Here is a 27,038-nt window from a genome sequence, read left to right as displayed (position 1 = left end):
TACTGTTTAAAAACATTTAATTTCTTTTCTCAGGAGCAGTAGTGTCATTCAAATCCTGCCCAGTCACTTAATAAGCAATGCTCATCTGCTCACTACCCTAAAAGTTGTTACATTTGGTGAATGCTACTTTATTCCAGGTCAAGAGGTGATCTTTCTTACTAATTATTTCTTTCAGCTGTGGGAGGGAAAACTGCTGCGGTGGAGCTAATAAGGAATAAGGAATAAATCGAAATGTCAGATTTGAGAAAAACTGGTTATATGTCTTCGGAATGTGGATGGGGGATGAGGAGAAGTGTGGAGAGTATCCTAATTCTTTTTTCCTCTAGTGAAGGATTTAAAGTGTACCATGTTTCCAGTGGTTCCAATTTCCACTATGTTTTTTCAGTCACCTCCTGCTAACTCAGAAAGCAAAGCCACAGAAAATATGAACTTCACAGGACTCTAGTAGGTATAGTTGGCAGTGAAAAGAGATTGGGTCGCAGAAGCACCGGACGAGGAAGAATGAACGTATTGCCCTTTGGACGCTTTGCTATTGGCCTAGAAAACAAAAGGAAGAAAAATCAGTTAGCTTCCCTTCTAAACTGTGAGCCCACTGTTGGGTAGGGACCGTCTCTATATGTTGCCAACTTGTACTTCCCAAGTGCTTAGTACAGTGCTCTGCACACAGTAAGCGCTCAATAAATATGATTGAATGAATGAACATGTGGAAAAGGGGCTGACTCAAAGCTGTTGGGGCCTGAACTCTGAGTTAAAATTCTGAGTCAAGGCGAGGGTGGGGGAGTGGGAAGGGGCTGAGTCCTCTAGACTGTAAACTCATTGTGGGCAGGGAATGTGTCTGTTTATTGTTGTATTGTACTCTCCCAAGTGCTTAATACAGTACTCTGCACACAGTAAGTGTTCAGTAAATAATTGAATGAGGGGATCCATCAGAGAATCAGGAATTGTCAAGCCACCGATTGAAATGTCAGTTCTAAGCAAGTTACAGCTAGCTGGCTTTTTGAAGACCAGTGAAGTGAATCAGTGGTTTTTAATCGGCAGGAACATATCCACATTAGAAAAACAATAACCTCAAGTAGCACGAGCTAGCTCCAGGAAGTACCACTATCAGGGGGAAGGGTTCATGGCATCCTTAGGAATGCAGTAGTACAGGAGAAGCAGCATGGCTGAGTGGACAGTGGTACGGGAGAAGCAGCATGGCTGAGTGGACAGTGCACAGGCCTCGGAGTCAGAGGTCATGGGTTCCAATCCCGGCTCCTCCACATGTCTACTGTGTGACCTTGGACAAGTCACTTTATTTCTCTGGGCCTCAGTTACCTCATCTATAAAATGAGAATTAAGACTGTGAGCCCCAGGCGGGACAGGGACTGTGTCCACCCTGAAAAATTTGTCTCTGCCCCAGAGCTTAGAACAGTGCTTGGCACATAGTAAGTGCTTAACAAGTACCATAGTTATTATTATAATTATTATTATTCCTTTCCTGATAAGGTCCACCCAGACAGTCATATATGCTTTGAGACAAATTTAAAAAATTAGAGGCAGATGGTTGAGGGAAAACCTGGAGAATGAATTAGAATTCTCGGTTCTCCACAATTGTCCCACATGCCACAGAGGCCTGATTGCAAGCCCAGTTGCAAGCTCAAATAATGAAATCCCTTGTAGAAAGGGCATTATCACTTTCAAACTCCTTGCAAATGTAGGCAGTTGTTTCTTCCAAATGTGTTCTTCCCCGTAACTCCCCAGTAAACTGTAAGTTCCTCCAGGGCAGGGAATGTATCCTATGTTTCCTTTTTGACATCCCACAGCATCTAATGTGGAGATCTGTATGGTGTGTCAAATGCCTTATATATCTCTCCACATCTCTTAACAACTGACTGATTGAAAAGATGGCGGCACCACTCTAAAGTGAACCACTGACTACCATCTCAGTGATAATAATGATGGCATTTGTTAAGCGCTTACTATGTGCCAAGCACTGTTCCACTGATTTTTTGGAAGTCGGGAGAAGAAAGGTCTCTTACCTGAGCCCGCTTCACAAAAGCCTCCTGAGTTGCTTTCTTATTGGCAGCCTTGCCTCCCCAGGCAGAAAGTGCGCTGGCCTGCAGAGCTCGTCCATATGAAAAGCTCAGTTTCCAAGGCTTGGGCAGTGGGCATCTATTGATGGCATTGAGGTTGAGGGTAGCATCCTCTTCACTCATTCCTCCAGAAAGGAAACAAATTCCTGCAAGAAGAAAAGCAAATGCTGAAAGGTAGTCAGCAAATAAGCGTTGGCCTGTGTATCCAGAACCTAAAAATTTCTTTTGCAAGACTTTGCCTTTTCTGATTTCTCTTTTCATTTGCTTTTCAGCATCTCCATTTACTGCCTGCTACCTGTTGCCTGATAAGTGTCTTGCACACAGTAGGTGCTTCTCCTCCTCTAGACTGCAAGCTTGTTGTGGGCAGGGAGTGTGTCTGTTATATTGTTATATTGTACTCTCCCAAGAGTTTAGTACAGTAAATGCTTAAAAATATGACTGATTGACTGACTAATAAATATTGGTGGATTATGGGGGAAAGTCTGTGGCCATTTACTGCAAGCAGATGCTTGTGTCCCCTTGGTGGGCTGTAGAAAGCAGTTGAAGGAAAGGGGCTGATTTAAGAAGGAGAGACTGGAGCACACAATCTTAGTCTAATCTACAATCTTGCATTTACTCGCCTCCAGGACAGCTCCACTTGGACGTCCTGGACGTCCTGCCGCACCTCAAGCGCTTAGAGCTGTGCTCTGCACTCAGTAAGTGCACAATAAATTTGATTGAATGAATGAATGAATGAACCTTTTGGAATGGCTAAAATAAAAATACTGGATGGAAATGAAGAAAATTACCAGGAACAGCAGCGGGAACAGTACGGTGGAGAGTTGTGACAGTAGCCAAGCCCACCTCCTCAGGGCTATATTTCTTGGAACAAGCATGTCCTGCTGTCACCATGTTTGGTTTCAGCAGTGTTCCCTCCAGATAAACATGGTGATCGCTCAGAGCCTTGTAGACAGCTGCCAGAACCTGATTCACGATAAACATGAAAATGTTACACATGGGACTTTCTGTTCATCTTGGCTGTCAGTAGCACACCATTCTAATTATAGTACTTCTCATTCTGCTCTGATTCTGGGCTCCACTAAAATGAAAAGTGAAATGCATTCTTCTAGGTCATTTAGTCGCTGGTTGCTACCCATCCCTGAAATTATCATCAAGTTGAACTAGCTGTGAATTCTAGTTTGAGTGGGCCACCCTCCTTGTAACAATGAGATATTCTGATTGTAGTTGGGGCTTTCATAATTACCTTCTCAGTGACATACTGGCATTGCTGCAGATCATGGTCTCCATCAGGTAAGACCTCTGGTTCCACAATGGGGACCAGGCCGTTCTGTGGATGGGAAAAGAGCTAGAAGTTAAAAGCTTAAAAAAGCAAGGCTATTCTGAGAGGGACACAATCCTATCCATAGCCAGAAACTGTGACTAGGGCAAAACTAGGGACAAATTGCAGAGATGGGGAGGGGCGGGAGGGGAGGTGTTTAAATGACATTATGTGATGATGATAATCATGGTATTTATTAAGCGCTTACTATGTGCTAAGAGCTGCGGTGGTAACAAGATAGATCACACTCCCTTCCCCACCCAGGCTAAGAGCGATGGAGAACAGTTCCATTTTACAGATGAGGGCACAGGCCCAGATAAGTGACTTGCCCAAGATCACGCAGTAGGAAAGTGACAGAGCCAGGGTTAGAAACCAGGACAACTGATCCCAGTCCTGCGCTCTTTCCACTAGGTTTCCATGACAGTAGAACTGGACTCCAGATGTAGGTGGACTTACACTCAATCAATCGATCAATCGTACTGGACTACTGCATCAGCCTTCTCTCTGATCTCCCATCCTCGTGTCTCTCCCCACTTCAATCCATACTTCATGCTGCTGTCCTGATTGTCTTTGTCCAGAAACGCTCTGGGCATGTTACTCCCCTCCTCAAAAATCTCCAGTGGCTACCAATCAATCTGCGCATCAGGCAGAAACTCCTCACCCTTGGCTTCAGGGCTCTCCATCACCTCGCCCCCTCCTACCTCACCTCCCTTCTCTCCTTCTACAGCCCAGCCCACACCCTCTGCTCCTCTGCCGCTAATCTCCTCACCGTGCCTCGTTCTCGCCTGTCCCGCCGTCGACCCCCGGCCCACGTCATCCCCCTGGTCTGGAATGCCCTCCCTCTGCCCATCCGCCAAGCTAGCTCTCTTCCTCCCTTCAAGGCCCTACTGAGAGCTCACCTCCTCTAGGAGGCCTTCCCAGACTGAGCCCCCTCCTTCCTCTCCCCCTCATCCCCCCTCCATTCCCACTGTCTTACCTCCTTCCCTTCCCCACAGCACCTGTATATATGTATATATGTTTGTACATATTTATTACTCTATTTATTTTACTTGTACACATCTATTCTATTTTGTTAATATGTTTGGTTTTGTTCTCTGTCTCTCCCTTCTAGATTTTGAGCCCACTGTTGGGTAGGGACTGTCTCTATGTGTTGCCAACTTGTCCTTCCCAAGCGCTTAGTACAGTGCTCTGCACACAGTAAGCGCTCAATAAATATGATTGATTGATTGATATTTATTGAGCACTTCCTGTGTGCTTAGGGCTGTACTAAGGGCTTGGGCAAGTAGAGAAGTAGCGTGGCTCAGTGGAAAGAGCCTGGGCTTGGGAGTCGGAGGTCGTGGGTTCTAATCCTGTCTCCGCCACTTATCGGCTGTGTGACTTTGGGCGAGTCACTTAAGTTCTCGGTGCCTCAGTTACCTCATCTGTAAAATGGGGATTAAGATTGTGAGCCCCACGTGGGACAAACTGATCATCCTGTATCCCCCCCCCCCCAGCGCTTAGAACTGTGCTTTGGACATAGTAAGCGCTTAACAAATACCGTTATTATTTATTATTATTACAACACAACAATAACAGGCAAATTCCCTGCCCACGACAAGCTTACACTCAACTTTAAAAAAAACAGTTATTCCCTTTATTGAGGCCTTATTTGATCAGCACGCTGGGCTGCTATGGGCCTTCCACTAGGCTACGCTGCTTTTTTTAGGTGAACATAAGGCAGTGAGCAATAAATGAATCCATGAGGTGGAATATGTCTTTTTTTTGTTGTTGTTGAAACTGATTAGGTGAAAGATTTCCCTCTATTCATTCATTCAATCAATCATATTTATTGAGCACTTACTGTGTGCAGAGCACTGTACTAAGCACTTGGGAAGTACAAGTTGGCAACATATAGTCTCTAGTCCCTACCCAACAACCGGCTCACAGTCTAGAAGGGGGAGACAGACAGCAAAACAAAACATGTGGACAGGTGTCAAGTCAGAACAAATAAAGCTAGATGCACATCATTAACAAAATAAATAGAATAGTAAATATGTACAAGTAAAATAGAGTAATAAATCTGTACAGACGTATACAGGTGCAGTGGGGAGGGGAAGGAGGTAGGGCGGGGGGGGTGGGGAAGAGGAGAGGAAAAAAGGGGGGCTCAGTCTGGGAAGGCCTCCTGGAGGAGGTGAGCTCTCAGTAGGGCTTTGAAGGGAGGAAGAGAGCTAGCTTGGCGGATGTGCGGAGGGAGGGCATTCCAGGCCAGGGGGAGGACCTGGGCCAGGGGTCGATGGCGGGATAGGCGAGAACGAGGTACGGTGAGCGGAGGGTGCGGGCTGGGCTGTAGAAGGAGAGGAGGGAAGTGAGGTAGGAGGGGGCAAGGTGATAGAGAGCCTTAAAGCCGAGAGTGAGGAGTTTTTGCTTGATGTGTAGGTTGACTGGTAGCCACTGGAGATTGTTGAGGAGGGGAGTAACAAGCCCAGAGCATTTCTACACAAAGATAATCCGGGCAGTAGCATGAAGTATAGATTGAAGTCGGGAGAGACAGGGGGATGGGAGATCAGAACGGAGGCTGATGCAGTAATTCTATTCTATTACCACCCAAGAGGGAACCAGTGACCACTGGGAAAGGGAAAGAAGAAGGGTTCTAACTGACAAGATACTAGAAGAGGGGGCTTTATAGACTGTAATGAAGTTTAACAACCCCCACGTGTCAGGATTCCTTTAAATGGAGAACACAGAGGTGATTTCTAGTCCCTGAAGTACAAGGCAAGGGAGACCTGTCACTCCTATGGCTGTATCCCCTGATGACAATGTACGTGGCTGATTAAAACCCCAAAAGTCACCTAAAGTGATGGGAGGTTTCAGGAGTGATTTCTGGGCTTCTGTAGTTCCTCAAAGTCACCCCTCGCAGTCCCTCATTACCCTAGGAAGGTCAGAAAATCTAATCCGGAGCCCAAATTTGCCAGGATATAATTTGAATAAGATTATTTTTTGATTCATGGCTTTCAGTGTCAGTTGAGCTTTCACCTCATTTGTCAGAATAGTCTCCAAGTGAATAAAGCAAAGCAGCATGGCTTTTTGGAAAGTGCATGGGCCTGGGAGTCAGAAGACCTGGGTTCTAATTCCGGCTCCACCACTTATCTGCTGTGTAGTCTTGGTCAAGTCACTTCGCATCTCTGCGCCTCGGTTACCTCATCTGTAAAATGGGGGTTAAGACTATGAGTCCCATGTGGGACATGGACTGTGTCCAACCTGACTACCTTGTATCTACCCCAGTGCTTAGTACAGTGCCTGGCACATAGTAAGCACTTAACAAGTTCCATTTTCCTGTAGACTTGTAAGCTTGTTGTGGGCAGGGAACGTGTTTGCCAAGTCTGTTGCACTGTCCTCTCCCAAGCACTTAGTTCAGTGCTCTGCACATAGTAAGCGCTCAATAATTACCATTGACAGTGAGCAATATCCACCATGTTAATTTTCCACATACTCAAACATCATGTAGGATCAACTGCAAGAATGGAATCCTGTCCCAAGTTTGCTTCTCTGAATCAAGACACAGGAAGTGCCAAGCTCGACGCCTAAGTTAGGCAATGTTGCCCACACCCTTCCTCATCCCGGAGGCCACCCTTCCCTCCAAGCCCAGAGTGGTACCTGCTGGCAGATGCTAGCATAGCGAGCCAGAGTATTGGCATTTTCCTGGATGGCAAGTGGAGATGGGCACTGGTCACCGATTCTCAACACAGCACGCCACTTCCCAAAGTCGGCCCCGTCTTTCTTATACTGGACACAACGCTCAGAGAGGCCATCCAGACCTGCAAGTCCCAAAAGAACGAAACAAAAACCCTTCGTACCAATTTATTGTTATGTGTTAGAGTCCCAGGGTGCCTTTCTGACTAGCTCCCCTGAGCCCAGCCTTCTGTTGGCCATTCTACAGGAGTGAAGATGTCGTACAGCCCAGCAACCACTCTACTAGGTTACACCAAAGATTCACTAATCCTCAGATGTCACTTGGCCCTTTAGAATCCCTACTGAAAGCTCACCTCCTCCAGAAGGCCTTCCCAGACTAAGCCCCCATTTCCTTCTGCTCCCCCCTCCCCTCCCCATCACCGACTCGCTCCCTTTGCTCTCCCCCACTCCCTGCCCCACAGCACTTGTCTATATGTACATATAATTATGATTCTATCTATTTTCATTAATGATGTATGTATAGCTATAATTCTGTTTGTTTATAATGATGCTACTGGTGCCTGTTTACTTGCTTTGATGTCTGTCTCCCCCTTTCTAGACTGAGCCTGTTGTACGCAGGGATTGTCTCTGTTGCTGAATTGTACTTCCCAAGTGCTTAGTACAGCGCTGTGCACATAGTGAATACCCAATAAATGCGATGGAATGAATGAATGAGTGAGACTTCCAACAAGCGAGAAGGGAGTCAGAAGGACCTGGGTTCTAATTCTGACTTTGCCACTTGTCTGCTGTGTGACCTTGGGCAAGTTACTTTACTTCTCTGGGCCTCAGTTACCTCATCTGGAAAATGGGGATTAAGCTTGCCAGCCCCATGTGAGACATGGATGGAGTCCAAATTGATTAGCTTGTATCTACCCCAGCGCTTAGTTCAGTACCTAGCTCATAGTAAGTGCTTAACAAATACCATGTATAAATACTATCTATTATACATAAAGTTCAGAGGTGCAAATAATGTATTCAATGTTAGAGCTATTTGACTCAACACTTCTGACCCCAGTTGCATGTGAGTTTACACTGTACATGGATGAATCTGGTATATGTTTCTATAATTCCTCTTATGTAAATGTTTGCCCAGTTTTTTGTAAAAAAAAATAATAATACTCTCCCAAGTACTTAATATGGTGCTCTGCACACAGTAAGTGCTCAGTAAACACCATTGATTGTTTCTATTGGTAAACCTTGGGTGGGAAACATGGCAGAATTTGTTCTTGGTTTAAATTCTGAGGCACTTTGGGATTAGGGGTTCAGAGACTGAAGTGACAGGCAGGGCTTAATTTATTCCAGGTCTTGCCAAGATCAGCCCTGGAACTTCTGGGTTTGGACAGTTCTCAGTCCCACACCTCTGGACTGACCATTCAGTTAGGAGAGTAAAAGTTGCAGCTCTATTTCAAATTTGGAAACACTGTAAATAGCGTAAGCATCTAAAGCTCACGTAGCACTATACTTCAAGCCGCTCTTTCAAATAAATATGCTATGCATAACTGTACGCCGATGGTAACAATGGTGGTATTTTTTAAGTGCTTACTGTGTGCCAAGCACTGTATGAAGAGCTGGGGCAGAACGAAAATAATCATGTCAGACACAGTCCCTGTCCCTCATCAGGCTCACAGTCTAAAGGGAAGGGGGAACAGGTATTGAATCCTCATTTTCTAGATGAGGAAACTGAGGCCCAGAGAAGGGAAGTGACTGCCCAAGGTCACCCAGCAGGCAGGCTGCAGAGCAGGAATTAGAGCCCAGGCTCTGTGACTCCCAGGTCTTTGCTCTTTCCACTAGGCCACGCTGCTTCCTGTCATGATAATAGCAACAATAGTGCCACACAAAGTCATTATAAACTGAAAATGCAGAATAAAATCTGTTGCTTGAGTTCCATCACCTCTTTCATTACAAATTAAATACTGATGACTGGCCCATGTCAGTCAAGGATCAGGTGAAGAGATAGGGATAGAAGCTCTTCAGAAGGACACTTCTGCGATAAGTCCATTCACTTTAGCATTGTTCATCATTTTAAATCTTTCTGAGCATTTGTCTTGACCTCATCCCAAAGTGGGGTATTCTGCAGGGTGAGCATGCACCACATTTCAGATATTTCTCTTTTAAATTTGTTCTCTTGGGGTGCTATTACTTCTCTCGTTATTTCTTTCATATTTAATGTTATTTATTTTATCAACTCCCCCTCTAGATGGCAATTCCTTGAGGCAGGGATTGTATCTATTATTCAATTGTACCCTCCCAAGTGCTTAGTACAGTACTCTACACAAAGTGCTCAACAAATACTGTAGATTGATGGATAGATTTAAGTGATAGGATAAGAGCACTCAGATGAGTACTAGCTATTTAATGCCTTCAGCAAATCTTGGGAGTTTCCTTCTATTTGCACAAAATATTGCTCCCTTTTGACTCTAACTGTAAGGAGCTTGACTGAACTCCTAGGACAAGACTTTAACGTTTACATTCTTTGGTAACTCACCAACACTTAGCAATGTGACATGCAGTGTGGGGACTTGTTAAATAAATATTGATTCAGGGAGGGATCTCCAGTAAAGCATTCTCTCTCTTTCTCTCCCACCCCGACCCTCTAATCTAGAAGCATTGTAAATCTCACCTTGAATAGTGGTTTCTTTATTTGTTCCTGACAGCGGGGTAGCACCTTGGTCCAACTGTGAATATAAGATACCCATTTAGAAAACACTATTAGCTTCAAAGTCTATTGTCTCAAAACTACTCCACTTTCAGAGTTGAAGTACAGTGGATTGTTAGTATGCAGGATGCATCTAGGAGGAATAACATAGGCTACAAAACCTCTCTGATAATGATTAACTTCTTTGAAGACAGCTTAAGCAAGAAGTGATAATCAATGCTTATTGGAGCCAAGAGGTGAAGGACAAAAGCCCCAGTACATCAGTTCACAAATCAGTCAATGCCATATAGACAGCACCTTGCTGTTCTGGAGGCTGGAGGGAAAGGATGTCTGATCGCGGTGGGAAGGAACAGAATGCCTAGAGAGGTAGTCCTCCAAAGATGTGTCGGTGTGTGTAAGGAATAAACAGGAAAGGCAGGAGTAGCCTGCCATTTAGACCCAAGGAATTCATCTGGGAAGCCTCCATGCATGAGATATTAGCGATGAAGTTCCCTGGGCATAGTCACCTTTATTCCCAGCACAATTCCTTTCTCCTTGAGGACGTCTCTGAACAACTTTCCTTGACTATCCTTCTGATAGAGGGTCTCGTGGAACAGGATCACTCCCCCAATACTCTGGTTGATGGAACTGTCCACGCTAAAGAGGATTTCCCGAAACTGCCGACGGTTTTCCTCGGTATTCTCTACCTTGATCCTCTGCAGTCTGTTACCCATGGTTCCTAGAATGGGAGGTCAGAGGTGGTGAGTGGTTAACATAACATGAGACCCATTCTGAAAGGGAATTTGGCATTTTCTGTCAACAAGGTATTTCTGTCTCCTTCATCTCTTTCAATGGCCTTCCAGTAAAAGCAAACACAACCCAGTCTCCTGGTTTCCTGCTCCACCAGAGCAGGATCAACTCTATTGTATAGTACAGTGTTCTGCACACAGTAAGCACAGAACACTGAGAAGGTCACCAGTGTGGTCTCAGCTATGATTTATGCAACTGTTTATCTGAGCTCTGTGGAACCTAAAATTCTGATGCTGCTTTTCATGTTTGCCAGCATCTTTTATGTCTCTGTTCATTTTTCCTTACATTTCTGTTGCTGAAACTCTGTCCCATATAGACTGGGCCATTTTGACTCCAATAATGATAGTGTCTCTGGTTTGTTTGCTCTTGGGTTTCTCACCCCTTCACGTAGTGCTTGGTACATAGTAAGCGCTTAACAAATACCATTATTATTATTATTATAAGCCCTGTACCCTAAGGATCTAGCCCACTTGGGACATAGGATCTGGAGTCTCGAATTAAGGGTTTCCTTCGCTAAGATTAGGGCAGAAGTTTGCCATGGATGGTGACTATCTTTTTCACCCACCTACAGACTCATCTGCAGCCAGGATCCCTTTCCCATTTGCAACAATCCGTTGGGCTATGTCCGAGAGCTCCTTCTTCTGCTCTGGGGTGAGGGCTGGAAACCGATGGGCCATGGTGACTGGAAGAGATTGAAATTGAGATACGTCGATCCATTAATTGATCTGATCTTCACACAGTCCCATATGTAGAATAGAGGAGCATAATGGAGAAGAGAGAGAAGCAGCATGGCCTAGTGAAAAGAGCACCAACCTGGGAGTCAGGAGACCTGGGCTTTTAATCCTGATTCTTCCATTTGCCTCCTGTGGGACCTTGAGCAGGTCACTAAACTTCTAAGGGCCTCAGTTTCCTCAGCAGTAAAATGGGGATTTTAACCTGTCATCATCATCATCATCAATCGTATTTATTGAGCACTTACTATGTGCAGAGCACTGTACTAAGCGCTTGGGAAGTACAAATTGGCAACATATAGAGACAGTCCCTACCCAACAGTGGGCTCACAGTCTAAAAGGGGGAGACAGAGAACTAAACCAAACATACTAACAAAATAAAATAAATAGGATAGATATGTACAAGTAAAATAAATAAATAAATAAATAGAGTAATAAATATGTACAACCATATATACATATATACAGGTGCTGTGGGGAAGGGAAGGAGGTAAGATGGGGGGATGGGGAGGGGGACGAGGGGGAGAGGAAGGAAGGGGCTCAGTCTGGGAAGGCCTCCTGGAGGAGGTGAGGTCTCAGCAGGGCCTTGAAGGGAGGAAGAGAGCTAGCTTGGTGGATGGGCAGAGGGAGGGCATTCCAGGCCCCGGGGATGACGTGGGCCGGGGGTCGATGGCGGGACAGGCGAGAACGAGGTACGGTGAGGAGATTAGTGGCGGAGGAGCGGAGGGTGCGGGCTGGGCAGTAGAAGGAGAGAAGGGAGGTGAGGTGGGAGGGGGCGAGGTGATGGGGAGCCTTGAAGCCCAGGGTGAGGAGTTTCTGCCTGATGCGCAGATTGATTGGTAGCCACTGGAGGTTTTTGAGGAGGGGAGTAATATGCCCAGAGCATTTCTGGACAAAGATAATCCGGGCAGCAGCATGAAGTATGTATTGAAGTGGAGAGAGATACGAGGATGGGAGATCAGAGAGAAGGCTGGTGCAATAGTCCAGACGGGTTAGGATGAGAGCTTGAATGAGCAGGGTAGCAGTTTGGATGGAGAGGAAAGCGCGGGTCTTGGCAATGTTGCGGAGCTGAGACCAGCAGGTTTTGGTGACGGCTTGGATGTGAGGGGTGAATGAGAGAGCGGAGTCGAGGATGACACCAAGTTTGCGGGCTTGTAAGACGGGAAGGGTGGTAGTGCCGTCAACAGAGATGGGAAAGTCAGGGAGAGGACAAGGTTTGGGAGGGAAGACAAGGAGTTCAGTCTTCGACATGTTGAGCTTTAGGTGGCGGGCAGACATCCAGATGGAGATGTCCTGAAGGCAGGAGGAGATGCGAGCCTGGAGAGAGGGGGAGAGAGTCCTCTCTCCCCCTTAAATCACGAGCCCCATGTGGAACAGGGACTGTGTCTGAGCTAGTTGTATTGCATCTACCTCAGCGATCGAGACATATAAAGCACTTAACAAATGCCACAATTATTACTATAATGAGTACAGCTTGCCAACAGGAACAGCATGGCACTCTCGAGAAGAGAATAGAGACCTAGGTCCTTTACCTAGCTTGGCCTCTGGTTGACTGAATGGCTTTTTGGGAAGTCCTTCAACCTCTCTGCTTGGGTATTTTCGTATTTAAAATAAGGTCTGATTCAGATCTGAGGAGCAAGCATTAGGGCACCAATTCTCTCTGTCTGCCTGGACTAGTCCCAGCCTGGGAACAGGTCAGGTTGGCACTGGCAGAGACCAGTACCAGTGCTTGGCACATAGTAAGCGCTTAACAAATACCATTATTATTATTATTATTATTATTATTATTATTATTATTATTATTATTATTATTACCAGGCTGATCCAGATATGTGTAGGGATAGAATAACTAGAGCAATATTTTGTAGGATGACCAGCAGGGAGCGCTGTGTTGATACTGCACTGGCAATATGCCTGGAAAACTGAAACGTTGGGATGCAGTGCCAGCAACTGCGGGGGGAAACAAAGCTTGGGGCGGAGGGAAGGTCGGGAAGCTGACAGAGGCTGGGATTTCTAATTTTTTTTCTTTTTTTGGGCCCAAGGCCTTTCCATGTGATAGAAGATAAGGTTTTCCTTTGTGGGTGTATTCTATCTGCCCTTTCCTCTGCATCCAAACTGCTACCACATTAATCCAAGCATCTCACCAAGCATCCTGGCTGACTTCCCTGACTCCCCACTCCAGTGCATACTTTGCTCTGCTGCCCAGATCATTTTTCAGCAAAACTGTTTAGTCCATGTTTCCCCAGTCCTTTTCTCTTTTAAATAGCATTTAAGAGCTTAATATGGGCCAGGCACTGTATGAAGTGCTGAGATAGATACAAGATAATCAGGTTGGACACAGTCCCTGTCCCACGTGGGGCTCAGTCTTCCGGTGGTTGCCCATCCTCTTCCGCATTAAACAGAAACTCTTTACTACCAGCTTTAAAGTACTCAATCACCTTGCCCCCTCCTACCTTACCTCACTACTTTCCTACTACAACCCAGCCTGCTCCCTTCACTCTTTTTTTATGGCATTTGTTAAGCACTTTGTGCCAGGCACTTCTAATGCCAACCTACTAACTGTACCCCGATTTCATTTATCTCACCGCCGACCTCTAACACACTTCATGCCTCTGGCCTGGAATGTCCTCCCTGTTCGTATCAGACATATCCCCCTTCAAAGCCTAATTCATTCATTCATTCATTCAATCATATTTATTGAGCACTTACTGTGTGCAGAGCACTGTACTAAGCGCTTGGGAAGTACAAGTCGGCAACAGATAGAGACGGTCCCTACCCAACATGGGCTCACAGTCTAGGAGGGTTAGGATAAGATTAATAATAAGATAAGATAATTGAAGGCACATCTCCTAGAGGCTTTCCCTGACTAAGCCCTCATTTCCTCTGTCATCCTGATTTGCTCCTTTTATTCATCACCACCCCCAGGCCCACAGCACAGTACATATTTGTAATTTATTTATATTAATGTCTGTCTCTCCCTGTAGACTGTAAGCTCACTGTGGGCAGGGAATGCATCTGTTATGTTCTTGTGTTTTACTCTCCCAAGTTCTGCACATAAAAGTGCTAAATAAATATGATTGATTGATTACTGTGTGCAGAGCACTGTGGATTAACGTGGTAGCAGTTTGGATGGAGAGGAAAGGGAAGATTTTAGTGATAAATTGAATATGTCGGTTGAATGAGAAGAGTAAAGGATAAAGCCAAAATTATGGGCTTGTGAGACAGTAAGGATAGTGGTAATGGGAAAGTCAGAGGAAGGACAGGGTTTGGGTGGGGAAATAAGGAGTTCTGTTTTGGACATTTGCCTGGAAGCTTCAGACTGGAGTTATGATAGGCAGAGTCCTTTGCCTTTGGAATTTGCTTCCCCTGGCTCATGGTCAAAGCGTGCCTGAGTTTTCTGACCTTCGGGAAATGGTGTAAGCTTATATCCTAATTCAGAATTGGGGCAAGGAGATGACCACCATGAAGAAACACAGGCTAGACTCACTGAAGAAAATAAGCTGTTGCGATACTTTGAGTGGGAGGAATGAACTTGGTTTTCAAAATCCAGATAAAAGAGCAGCTTGTCCCAGTGGAAAGAGCAAGGGCCTGGGTTCTAATCTTGGCTCTACCACTTATTTGCTGCGTGACCTCGGCCAAGTGACTTAACTTCTTCATGCCTCAGTTCCTTCATCTGCAAAATGGGGGTTCAATACCTGGTCTCCCTCCTACTTAGACTGAGCTCCATGTGGAACCTGGATTATCTCGTATCTTCCCCACTACTTAGTATAGTGTTTGACACATAATAAGCACTTAACAAATATGACTATTATTATTAATATCTAATTAGAAGCCAGAGCCAAATAGGCTCAAAGAAAGGAAAAGTATTCAGTACAAGTCTGCGTTACTTATGGGTGCTCTAATTAATCCTAGCTGTTGAATTTACTTAACTGACTTAAACTGTGAGCCCCATGTGGGACGGGGACTGTGTCCAACTTAATAATAATAATAATTATGCTATTTGTGAAGTGCTTATTATCTGCCAAGCACTGTTCTAAACAGTGGACTAGATACCAGGTAATCAGTTTGCCCCATATAGGGCTCACAGTCTTAATCCCCATTTTACAGATGAGGTAACTGAGGCACAGAGAAGTTAAGTGGCTTGCCCAAGGTCACACAGCAGACAAGTGGCAGAGCCGGGATTAGGACTCACGTCCTCTGACTCCCAAGCCTGTGCTCTTTCCACTAAGCCGCTGCTTCTCCTAACATGATTAACTTGTAACTACCCCAGCTTAGAACAGTGTTTGATGCATAGTAAGTGCTTAACAAATACCATAAAGCAAATAAATAAACTGATATGTTGAGATTATCCATCAAGAACCTACATTTGCACTGAACTTGATTTAGCTCTTTCCCTTGAGACACTCTTGTCGTGGAAATATGAAAGAGTGCTAGGTGGGGAAGAGCAGTTACTAATAATTGCGGTATTTGCTAAGCCCTTACTATGGGCCAAGCACAGTAGTAAGCACTGGGGTAGATACTATGTAGTTTTAGATAAACCCCCAGTGGCTAGAACAACAAATTAGATTATCAGCTCCTTAAGGGTACAGATCATATCTACCTACCCTATTATACTCTCTGCACAAAGTAGTTGCTTAGTAAATGCTATTGATTGATCGGTTTGCTTCAAAGTGCTTACTAGGACACAGCAGTTAAGTATTTGTGGCCTGCATACAATAAAATATTTGATTTGCAAAAGAACTTCTGCATAGCTTGAGTGCCATCTACCTTACAAAGCACAGAAAAGTATTTCATTCCCCACTAGCCACTGAAAAATGAATGTCAATCTCAGCCGGGGTGGTGTCTACACACAAGCACTCGGAAAAGGAGTCTCATTCTGTTAGAATAGGATTGTTAATCAAGGGAATAATTTACTGAGAGCTTTATGGAATCTTTATTCTTGGAGAGCATTAAGAATAGGGTGGGCAATCATTTGGCTGGGATTGTCTGAGAAGCAGTTTGGCCTAGTGAAAAGAGGACGGGCCTGGGTTCTAATCATGGATCCACCACTTGGCTGCTGTGTGACCATGGACAGGTCACTCAACTTCTCTGTGCCTCAGTTATCTCACCTGTAAAATGGGGTTTAAGACTATGAGCCTCATGTGGGATGTGGACTATGTCCAACCTGATTATCTTGTATCTACTCCAGCACTCAGTACAGTGACTGAAAGTTGGTTGTAGGCAGGGAACGTGACTACCAACTGTTATATTGTACTCTCCCAAGCGCTTAGTACAGTGCTCTGCACACAGTAAATGTTCAATATATATGATTGATTGATTGATACATAGTTAAGCACTATGTTAAGAATGGAGACGCAGCGTGGCTTAGTGGAAAGAGCCCAGGTTTTGGAGTGAAAAGCCATGGGTTCGAATTCCGACTCCACCACTTGTCAGCTGTGTGACTTTGGGCAAGTCACTTAACTTCTCTGTACCTCAGTTACCTCATCTGTAAAATGGGGATGAAGACTGTGAGCCCCACGTGGGACAACCTGATAACCTTGTTTCTATCCCAGCGCTTAGACCAGTGCTTTGCACATAGTAAGCACTTAACAAATACCATTTTAAAAAAAGCACTTAACACTATTATAAAACAAAACATGCAGCCCTCCGTCAGTCAGGTGACTTTGAGGTCCCCTTGCAGCTGTAGCATTCTATGAATCAATAGGCAGCAAAAACATCTTCTCAACAAGAGTTACACAAGCTGATATTTTTAATATCTAAATAGTGCTCTCTGGGTTGCAAATGGCTCACAAACAGCAAATGACTTGAAGCAGTGTGACCTAGTGGAAAGAGTGCGGGCCTGGGAGTCAGAGGACCGTCATTCATTCATTCAATCATATTTATTGAGCGCTTACTGTGTGCAGAACACTGGACTAAGCACTTGGGAAGTACAAATCGGCAACACATAGAGACGGTCCCTGCCCAACAATGGGCTCACAGTCTTGACCTGGGTTTTAATCCCAGCTCTACCACTTGTCTGCTGTGTGACCTTGGGGCAGTCACTTTACTTTTCTGTGTCTCAGTTTCCTCATCTGCAAAATGGTGATTCAATGGCTGGGGATTGCTCCCCGCCCCTGCTTCAAAGCCTTAATGAAGGCACATCTCCTTTGAGAGGCCTTCCCTGACTAAGCCCCCCTTTCCTCTTCTCCCACTCCTCTATGTATCTCCCTGGCTTGATCCCTTCATTCATTCATTCAATTGTATTTATTGAGCACTTACTGTGTGCAGAACACTGTACTAAGTGCTTGGGAAGTACAGGTCTTCATTCCCCCCTCTCAGCCCCACAGCACTTATGCAAATATTAATGTCTGTCTCCCTCTCTAAACTATAAGCTCATTGTGGGCAGGGAATGTGCTTATTTATTGTAATATCATACTCTCCCAAGCGCTTAGTACAGTGTGCTGCACACAGTAAGCACTCAATAAATATGATGGAATGAATGAATGAAATCCTCCTCCCTCTTACTTAGATTATGAGCCCCAAGTGGGACAGGATCTGTGTTCAACCTGATTATCTTGTATCTGTCCCACTGCTTAGTTCAGTGCATGGCACATAGTAAGCACTTAACAAGTACCATTATAATTATTTTCAATTTAGGCCAGTGTACAAAGACTCTTGAGCTCCAGTGTGCTTCTCTTGCTTCTTGCCACAGCCATGTCTCCTAGAGGACCAAAGCTGCAGCAACAGTGGTCTGTGGGGCAGTTGGTTCCCACCCTTCTTTTCAGCCTCTGCTGCCACAAACTTGGCTTCACTCCAGGGGTATTCCTAAGATGGCAACCAAGGCTAAAGGATTCCAGAAAGGACCAACCTTTGGCCATGGTGGTCATTTTGAGAAAGACACCAGAGTTCTGGAGCAGGAGGGGTATGACTGGAGCTCTCTGAGACTATTTGCCTTCCATTTGTTCATTCATTCATTCAATCGTATTTATTGAGTGCTTACTGTGTGCAGAGAGCTTGGGAAGTCCAAGTTGGCAACATATAGAGATGGTCCCTACCCAACAACGGGCTCACAGTCTAGAAGGGGAAGACAGACAACAAAACAAAACACGTTTTCCCTTCCATGACCCTCTTTCCCCTTGCCCTCCAGTGCCCCGCCCCCCCACACCCCTTCTTTATTCAGTGCATATGTGTAAGTCTTCTTGAGGGCAAAGATTAGGTCTACTTTATTATACTCTCCCAAGTGCGAAGTTCAGTGCTCAGCCCACACAAAGCATGCAAAACTATTGATTGATTTTATCTGTTGCACCCATATGTAGTTTTTTTTTTGAGGGGGGGCTAGTTGTAGCTATGGGGTTAACCATGCATCTTGGTGAATTGGTAACTTTCAGATGGAGTCCACTCTCAAAGACATCTTGAAAACTTTAACCCGTGGAGAGTGCAGCAGTAAGGCTAGAGTCATGCAGCACTTTCACCTGATCAAATCTCACTAAACATTGGCATGCAGGGCTAATCTGGCCCAGGAATATGAATTTACACCCCATTGAGGCTTGGAAGTCAGAGCGAGATTTGGGGCCACAAGAATCCCATGGTTATGTAAATGCCTCCTGATATAATCTTGAGCTATAGGAGGGAAAGTGCAAAAAGAATCCAAGGCTCTCCCTCCTACTTAGACTGTGAGCCCCATGTGGGACCTAAATATCTTGTATCTACCCCAGCACTTAGTACAGTGCTTGGCACATTGTAAGAGCTTAACAAACACCACAATTATTATCAAGCTAAGAAAACTCTAAATAGGCAATGGATTTGTTTGTTTTCTACAGAAAGCCTTTTGACTTGTATTAATCAATGGTATTCATTAAGCCCTTACTGTGTGCAGAGCACTGTACTAACAGCTTGGGAGAGTACAATATAACAGAATTGGAAGATGTTCCCTGCCCACAATGAATTGCAGCCTACAGTCTGTAAATATAAATATTTATATTCCTATAAAAGTTATGGATATGTATGTAAGTGCTGTGGGGCTGAGAGGGGGGTGAACACCAAGAGCCCAGAAGGAACAGATCCAAGTGCAAGCACACATTTAGTGATACTATTTCAAATTAAGTTATTTCCCTCACTCAGCCTTGCTGGCTCAGAGCCAGACAGAATCAGAAAGAAGAGGACAGAGTCTATTTTGCCTACTGGAATGGCGATAAAATATTTGCACCAAAAGCACAAATAGCACTTTCTGTTAATCATACAACAAGGTCACAGAACAAAGGTCTACTCTGGGGGGTAGAAATCTAGCTGAAGAAAGGGAAAAAATATTTTTGGGTCACTGTCAACTCAAGTGCCATATGTTTTAGGCCATGAGGGCATGAGGGGCAATGAGGACAAGAGGATAGAGCCTGGGCCTGGGAGTCAGAAGGACCTGGGTTCTAATCCCTGCTCTGTCACTTGTCAGCTGTGTGACCTCGGGCAAGTCACTTAATGTCTCCATGCCTCAGTTACCTTATCTGTAAAATGGGGATTAAGACTGTGAGCCCCATGTGCGACAGGGACTGTGTCCAACCCGATAAGGTTGTATCTACCCCAGCACTTAATACAGTGCCTGGCACATACTAAGCGCTTAACGAATTCCATTAAAAAAATGTAAATGCAACCATCACAAGCCCACTGCATTCTCTTGCTCCTCCCTTAACTTTCATTCATTCATTCAATTGTATTTATTGAGCGCTTACTGTGTGCAGAGCACTGTACGAAGTGCTTGGGAAGTACAAGTTGGCAACATATAGAGATGGTCCCTATCCAACAACGGGGTCACAGTCTAGAAGACACCACTGTATAGGAAATACTTGATTTAAGGGATTTTGAGTTAAGACAACTGACATTTACAACATCTCTAAATTTACACCTTGTTTCAGTGTCACTACACATTGGTTTTGACTTTACAAATCTAGCCTCCTCTATGGCCCTATTTCCAAGGGCACTGGCAGTCAGGGGTAAAGGTGTGGATTAACTGCGTGGAAGCCACAAGGAAATGGAGAAACAATCTAAAAGACATAATAATAATTATTATTATGGTACTTTTTAAGTACTTACTATGTGCCAGGCACTGTTCTAAGCACTGGGGTAGATGCAAGATAATCAGGTTGGACACAGTCCCTGTCCCACTAGGGTTCACAGTCTTAATCCCCATTTTACAGATGATGGAACTGAGGCACAGAGAAGTTCAGTGACTTGCCTAAGGTCACACAGCAGACAGGTGGTAAAGCTGGGCTTGGAACCCAGGTCCTTCTGACTCCCAGGCCGGAGCTCTATGCACTAGGCCACTCTGCTTCTCACGGTGGACTGGAGGTGGGTTGGGGGAGGAGAAAGTTAAAAGAGGGTGGAGGGGTGCCTTGATAGCCAGGCAGAGGTCACCACAGAGGGTAGAGATGTCCATTTTACTTCTAATGAAGTAAAAATCGGCTACCCTCTGGTGGAACCTCTCTGACTCAATAAAAATACAATCATGCTCTGGGTAATTCTGGTAAAAATGAGGGCATCTGACCTTGGTTCAGGATCCAATCCCTCATTCATAACATCTTTCCTATGGGAAAATTGGTTCCAACTTAAAACACTTTAACTTAAAGGCGTAGTTTTCAGGAACCAATTTTGCCTTAAATGGGAGGACTGCCTGTACCCTTTTTTTAAAGATGCTTAAGGAGATCAATTAAAGGCCAGGACATTGGTGACTTGAGTAATAATTCATGTAAACCAATAAACCCCAGCCTTATTTTCATGTTTATTCACATAGATGTTTTATTATATAATGAATGTTATGGAAAATAATGAATACACTCTGGAGCGGCGGTGTATCTAGGTCCCAGCACCCTGGATGGGTAGACAGATCTGGGGTCCTTTTCCCCCAACCACCTTTGATTCTCTGAGTAACATTGGCATGAGCACTTCTGCTCACAACTTGTCACCCATCATGCAGAGATGATGTGAAGATGTGTGGAATAGTATTCAGAGAGTACTTTGAGCTCCTGGAGAAAAAAAGTGAACGGGGTGGGGAAGGGGAGAGGGAGAGGAAGAATGGAAGGGAACAGGCTATCAAAAGCAGGTCTTTGAGGATGTGCATTGTGTCCGCATGGATCCTACTGAGGGGAAACTTTGGGGGCCCAGAATACAGAAGACCACTTGCAAAATAGAAAATGTGATAATGTTTTCTCTTCCACTTGCTACTCTGCAGGCAGCTCCTTGAAGGAAGAGTAATGCTGTTCCATTCCTTGGAAGGGCATTCAGCTATTCTCCTGCCTCAGGGCCCAGCTCTGAAAGCATGGAAGCTGCTGTAACTTTCCCACCTTTCACCAAGACATCATCCTGACTTATGACATTTGTGAGGCATTCTGAGGGTTTCACCGCCCCACTCTGGTGCCCAAGAGAACCCTCTGTTTGAGTCATATTTACAGGTTAGGTAGTGGAATCTAGAAGTTCTAAAACAAGTTCAGGGGAGAAGAATCCACAGCCAACGATGAACGTGCTCGGTGCATTTATTGAGGATCAGGATATTCATCCACTGTGATCAAAAAGAACAAGAGTTCATTACTGAGACAAGGCGTTCTAGCACTGGGGGCTGCAGGTATGCGAAGAATACAGAAAGAAAAATGATGACCTATTAATATGGGCAAATAAATGGTTAAATGAGGTAGCGGAGAGGGTCTAGAGAAAACTGGATTGGCTGGATGGCTTAAGGGAAAAGTTCAGAAGCTAAAAAAAAAACAGTGGAAGCCAGGAACAAATCACAAACAGCAATATACTGCTTTCCAGTTGGTCTTTTCCAGTTCTGGATCTATGTGAGGTTGGGAAACTTCATCACTTTGGTCGCGTTGGCTAATATTTTAAAAAAACACCATCAAGCATGAAATTTGAAAGAGTTAAACTTAGCAGAGAAAAAAAGGGAAATTGTGAATGTGTTCTCATCCTCTCCAGTTAAAGTAAAAGCCATTTCAGCAACACCGATCTTGCAGTGGAGTTAAGCAAATTGGTTTAGAAAGTTAATTCTGAAACCAACAAAAATAACAATAAACCAGCTACCCGTACTTCTTGTATCGTCCATAGTTATTTTTTTTCCTTTGCAAACCAAGACTATTCCAAAATTGTACTTACTGTTTGGGAAGAGAATCCTCTTGAGTGTTAGAGGGTCTTGATGAGGTGGCAGTCGCCAAACGGGACGTATGGTAGAATTTCCAAGCTTTTTATAAGGCTCTCGGTGAGGCGTTTTCTGGGGTGTTTTTTTCCTCCCCTTTTTTTTGTCCTTCCCTTCTTTTCCAGGCACAAAGGGGAGGTGTCTGGTTTAATGTCCCTGATTGGTTCACAAACAACCAATCCAGCCAATGCAATTTCAATACACCTCACCTTTGCTCTCTTTCTCTCTCTCTGTTTTAAAATGATATTTGTTAAGTGCTTCTATATGCCAGGTGCTGGGCTAGATACAAGATAATCAGGTGGGATACAATCCATGTCCCACATGGGGCTCACAGACTTAATCCCCATTTTGCATATGAGGTAACTGAGGCCCAGAGAAGTTAAGTGGCTTCCCCAAGGTCACACAGCAGACAAGTGGTGGAGCTGGGATTCATTCATTCAATTGTATTTATTGAGCGCTTACTGTGTGCAGAGCACTGTACTAAGCACCTGGGAGAGTACAATACAACAATAAACAGTCACATTCCCTGCCCACAACAAGCTTACAGTCTAGAGAGGGGGAAACAGATATCAATACAAATAAATAAAATTACAGCTATGCATATAAGGGCTGTGGGGCTGGGAGGCGGGGGAGAGCAAAGAGAGCAAGTCAGGGCAATGTGGGAGATGAGGAAAAGTGGAGCTTAGTCTAGGAAGGCCTCTTGAAGGAGATGTGCCTCCACCTGCCCACCCCCTTCAAAACTTTATTGAAGTTTTGCCCGGTGGGCAGTCCGGGCCAGAGGCAGAATGTGGGAAAGGGGTCGGCTTTGAGTCAGGCAAGACTGAGGCACAGGGAGAAGGTTAGCCCTAGAGGAGAGAAGTGTGCGGGCTGCGTTGAAGAAGGAGAGAAGCGAGTTGATGGAGGGCTTTAAAGCCGATGGTGAGGAGTTTTTGTTTGATGTGGAGGCGGATGGGCAACCACTGGAGTTTTTTGAGGAGCAGGGTGTCGTGTCCTGAATGTTTTTGTAGAAAAATGATCCGGGCACCAGAGTGAAGTACGGACTGGAGTGGGGAGAGACAGGAGGCTGATGCAGCAATCCAGGCAGGATAGGATGAGTGATTGCATTAATGTGGTAGCAGTTTGGATGGAGAGGAAAGGGTGGATTTTAGTGATGTTGTGAAGGTGGGACTGACAGGATTTAGTGACGGATTGAACAGGATTGATTAGGACTCAGGTCCTCTGACTCCAAGACCCATGCTCTTTCCACTGGGCCATGCTCCTTCTCTTAGTCTTTTTTCCTCCTTACCCGCCCCCCCCCACACACACACACACACCTGCCAACATTTACACTTTTTTAAATATTCCATTTGATCAAAACTAGAATAAGTTTCCAATATGATTCCTTCAAGTAGTCAGGCCTTCCAGTGACTGCTCAGGTGAGATTTCTCCATTGTTTCTCAGGCTTGGTGAAAAGATTTCTCCTGATGATTTTGCCCGTGAATCAAATCAAAATCAGATATGAGGATTTAGACCTGTCTTGGGTTTTCCATACTCCATAGGGCCGGGAATGGCAATGAAATGAGATTAGAGAAGAAAAAGAGTAATTTTGAGAAAGGCAAATGTAGTTGCTAGGAATGGGTTTTTTTTTTAAATGTCGATGGGACTGTGGTTGCTTCTCCAGAGAAGAGGTAAAAATCTGATTGCTTGCCTGCTCCACAAAACTCGGGAATAAGATAATAATAATAATAATAATAATAATAATAATAATAATAATGATGGTATTTGTTAAGCGCTTACTATGTGCAAAGCACTGTTGTAAGCGCTGGGGGGATACAAGGTGATGTTAACATTATAAAGGGGAATTAATCAATCAGTAGTATTTATTGAATACTTACTGTGTGCAGAGCACTGTACTAAGTGCTTGGGAGAGTACAATATAACAGAGTTGGTGGACACCTTCCCTGCCCACAAGGAGCTTGCAATTTAGAGGAAGAGTACAAATTGCAGCATGAGAGGTATAGGGTAAACATAGGAAATAACTTCCATAGTAGGTGGACATTGGAATGGGTAGCTGAGGGAGTGTGAGAGCTTTTTGAAAACTGAATTCTCATCTATCTGGAATTGTTCAATTGTGGTCCTGTCTGAATGGAAAGGAATAATCAGTCCATCAACTGTATTTATTGAGTGCTTACTGTCTGCAGAGCACTGTGCTAAGTACTTGGGAAAGTACAATTCAGCAGAGTTGGTAGACACATTCTCTGCCCACAACAAGCTTACAGTCTAGAGGAATAGCCAAATTGGCCTCCTAATGGCTCTTCTAGTCTTATGAGTCTATAATTATCTTTTCTCACATGCAGTCTAAAGACTCTCTGCCCCCAACCCCTTCACCCCACATCCCAAATGCATTTTAAAATAAGTATCTGATGAGAAATCCTGTTAACTACTCAGTTTCTGGGTGCCAACCACAGTATTAAGCACAGGGGTAAATACGAGATAATCAGGTTGGACACAGTCCCTGTCCCACGTGGGGATCACAGTCCAAGGGGTAGAGAGATCAAGTATTGAATCCCCAGGAAGCTGAGATATAGAGAAGATAAATGACTCACCCATGGTCACAGAGCAAGCAAGTCACAGAGCTGGGATTGAACCCAAGTCATCTGACTCCCAGGCCTGTACTGTTTCCACTAGGCTATGCTGCTTCCCAGCTTTCTTTTTTCATTCCCCCAACTAATAATAATAATAATAATAATGATTGCTAAATTCTTACTATACGTCAAGCATTGTTCTAAGCACTGGGGTCATACAGGTTAATCCCATTGGACACAGTTCCACATGGGACTCAGAGTCTGAGTAGGAGGGGGGACAGGTATTGAATCCACATTTTACAGGTGAGGAAACTGAGGCACAGAGAAATGAAATACTCCATACTTCATGCTGCTGCCCGGATTATCTTTGTCCAGAAACACTCTGGGCATATCACTCCCCTCCTCAGAAATCTCCAGTGGTTACCAATCAATCTGCGCATCAGGCAGAAACTCCTCACCCTCGGCTTCAAGGGTCTCCATCACCTCGCCCCCTCCTACCTCACCTCCCTTCTCTCCTTCTACAGCCTAGCCCGCACCCTCCGCTCCTCCGCCGCTAATCTCCTCACCTTACCTCGTTCTCGCCTGTCCTGCCATCGACCCCCAGCCCACGTCATCCCCCAGGCCTGGAATGCCCTACCTCTGCCCATCCGCCAAGCTAGCTCTCTTCCTCCCTTCAAGGCCCTATTGAGAGCTCACCTCCTCCAGGAGGCCTTCCCAGACTGAGCCCCTTCCAGGGTCACATAACAGGCACAGGGTGGAACTGGGATTATAATCCAGGTTTCCTAGGCCCTTGCTCTTTCCACTACTCCATGCTGCTTTCCAAGCTTGTATTCTCCCATGCGCTTAATACAGTGCTCTGCACACAGTAAATGCTCAATAAATACTACTGATCATCTTCTGTCCATAATCTATGGGAGATTCTCTATCACTCAAACTCAGATTGACAGGTAAATTTAAGCCCCACTGAAAACACCAAACAATTAAAAGGCTCGTTCTCATTATCTCCATAGCCTTCCCTGGAGAGGCAGAGTAATAGTAATGGTAACCAAATGTTCAGCATTACAACCCTACGTACATTTCAGCATTTCAGCCTCTGATTGTTAAAAAATGTCATGACTGTCATTTTCCCTTTGCCCAAACAAACCTGAATTCATCTCATATAGGACACATGAGAAAATAGGCATGGAAGTATTTTGAACTCCTGGGAACAAGTTCACTATACAATGTCAAGGAATTGCTTTGATCACATTTTTATTTCCCAGATGAATCTGCTATTCCCACTTTTCAACAATAAAGGCATTAGTCAAGTATGTGGGGGCTGTGGTTTGTCAGATTTGGGGACGGAGGGAGATCCAGGCCAGGGAACAGTGTGGGTGAGAGGATGAAGTCGGGGGAGGATGGGGGGGAGGGGGGGGAGAAAGAGGTGAGAGCAAAGGACAGTTAAAGAGTGCTAGTTTGATTTGATTTCCCCTCTCTACTCTTGAGAAGGTAGCCATAAGGATTGGAGTTTGATCTTGGTGGATAGAACAGCATGACACTGGGTGTGTGAGTGTATGCATATCAGGCACAGAATAGTTGAGTTAATAGAGAATGGATCAGATATTTAAGGGTTAAAGTGCAACCTGATGTCAATCTGTATTGATTTGTGTCTGCCTCCTATTACTTCAATAACCCCAGCTCTGCCACTTGTCTGCTGGATGGCCTTGGGCAAGTCAGTTCACTTCTCTGTGCCTCAGTCACCTCATCTGTAAAATGGGGATTAAGACTGCGAGCCCCATGTGGGACATGGACTGTGTCCAACCTGAGTAACTTGTATCTAGCTCAGTGCTTAGTATAGTGTCTGGCATATTGTAAGTGCTTAACAAATACCATAAAAAAAACCCCACACTTTTGGTCTTTTGTTGCCCTATCTTTTCTTTCCCTTCCCATCTTGCTTAACTATTTCAAAGTCCAACTTTTCCCTCACTATCTAATCAGACATGTTGTTTGCCAGTGTAAATTTATGACCCTACCATGACGTTTTTCTTCTCTTTTTTCTGATGCCTGTT

The 27,038-nt window shown here is 44.7% G+C and overlaps 1 protein-coding gene across 1 annotated transcript; it reads right to left on the bottom strand.

Moving 5' to 3' along the window:
• Positions 1–22,495, bottom strand: ALDOB (aldolase, fructose-bisphosphate B). The gene is made up of 9 exons (XM_038769784.1): positions 22,387–22,495; positions 11,109–11,225; positions 10,261–10,472; positions 9,719–9,773; positions 7,024–7,184; positions 3,316–3,399; positions 2,861–3,035; positions 2,019–2,218; positions 1–537 (listed from the first exon to the last, which is right to left on the bottom strand). Exons 2-9 carry the CDS (start codon positions 11,218–11,220, stop codon positions 442–444), a joined length of 1,095 nt encoding a protein of 364 aa, XP_038625712.1. The 5' UTR covers positions 11,221–11,225; positions 22,387–22,495; the 3' UTR covers positions 1–441.
• Positions 22,496–27,038: the final 4,543 nt, after the last annotated feature.

Source organism: Tachyglossus aculeatus, chromosome X4 (assembly GCF_015852505.1).
Source record: "Tachyglossus aculeatus isolate mTacAcu1 chromosome X4, mTacAcu1.pri, whole genome shotgun sequence".
Taxonomy (NCBI): Eukaryota; Metazoa; Chordata; class Mammalia; order Monotremata; family Tachyglossidae; genus Tachyglossus; species Tachyglossus aculeatus.
This window is presented reverse-complemented; position numbering and strand designations above follow the sequence as displayed.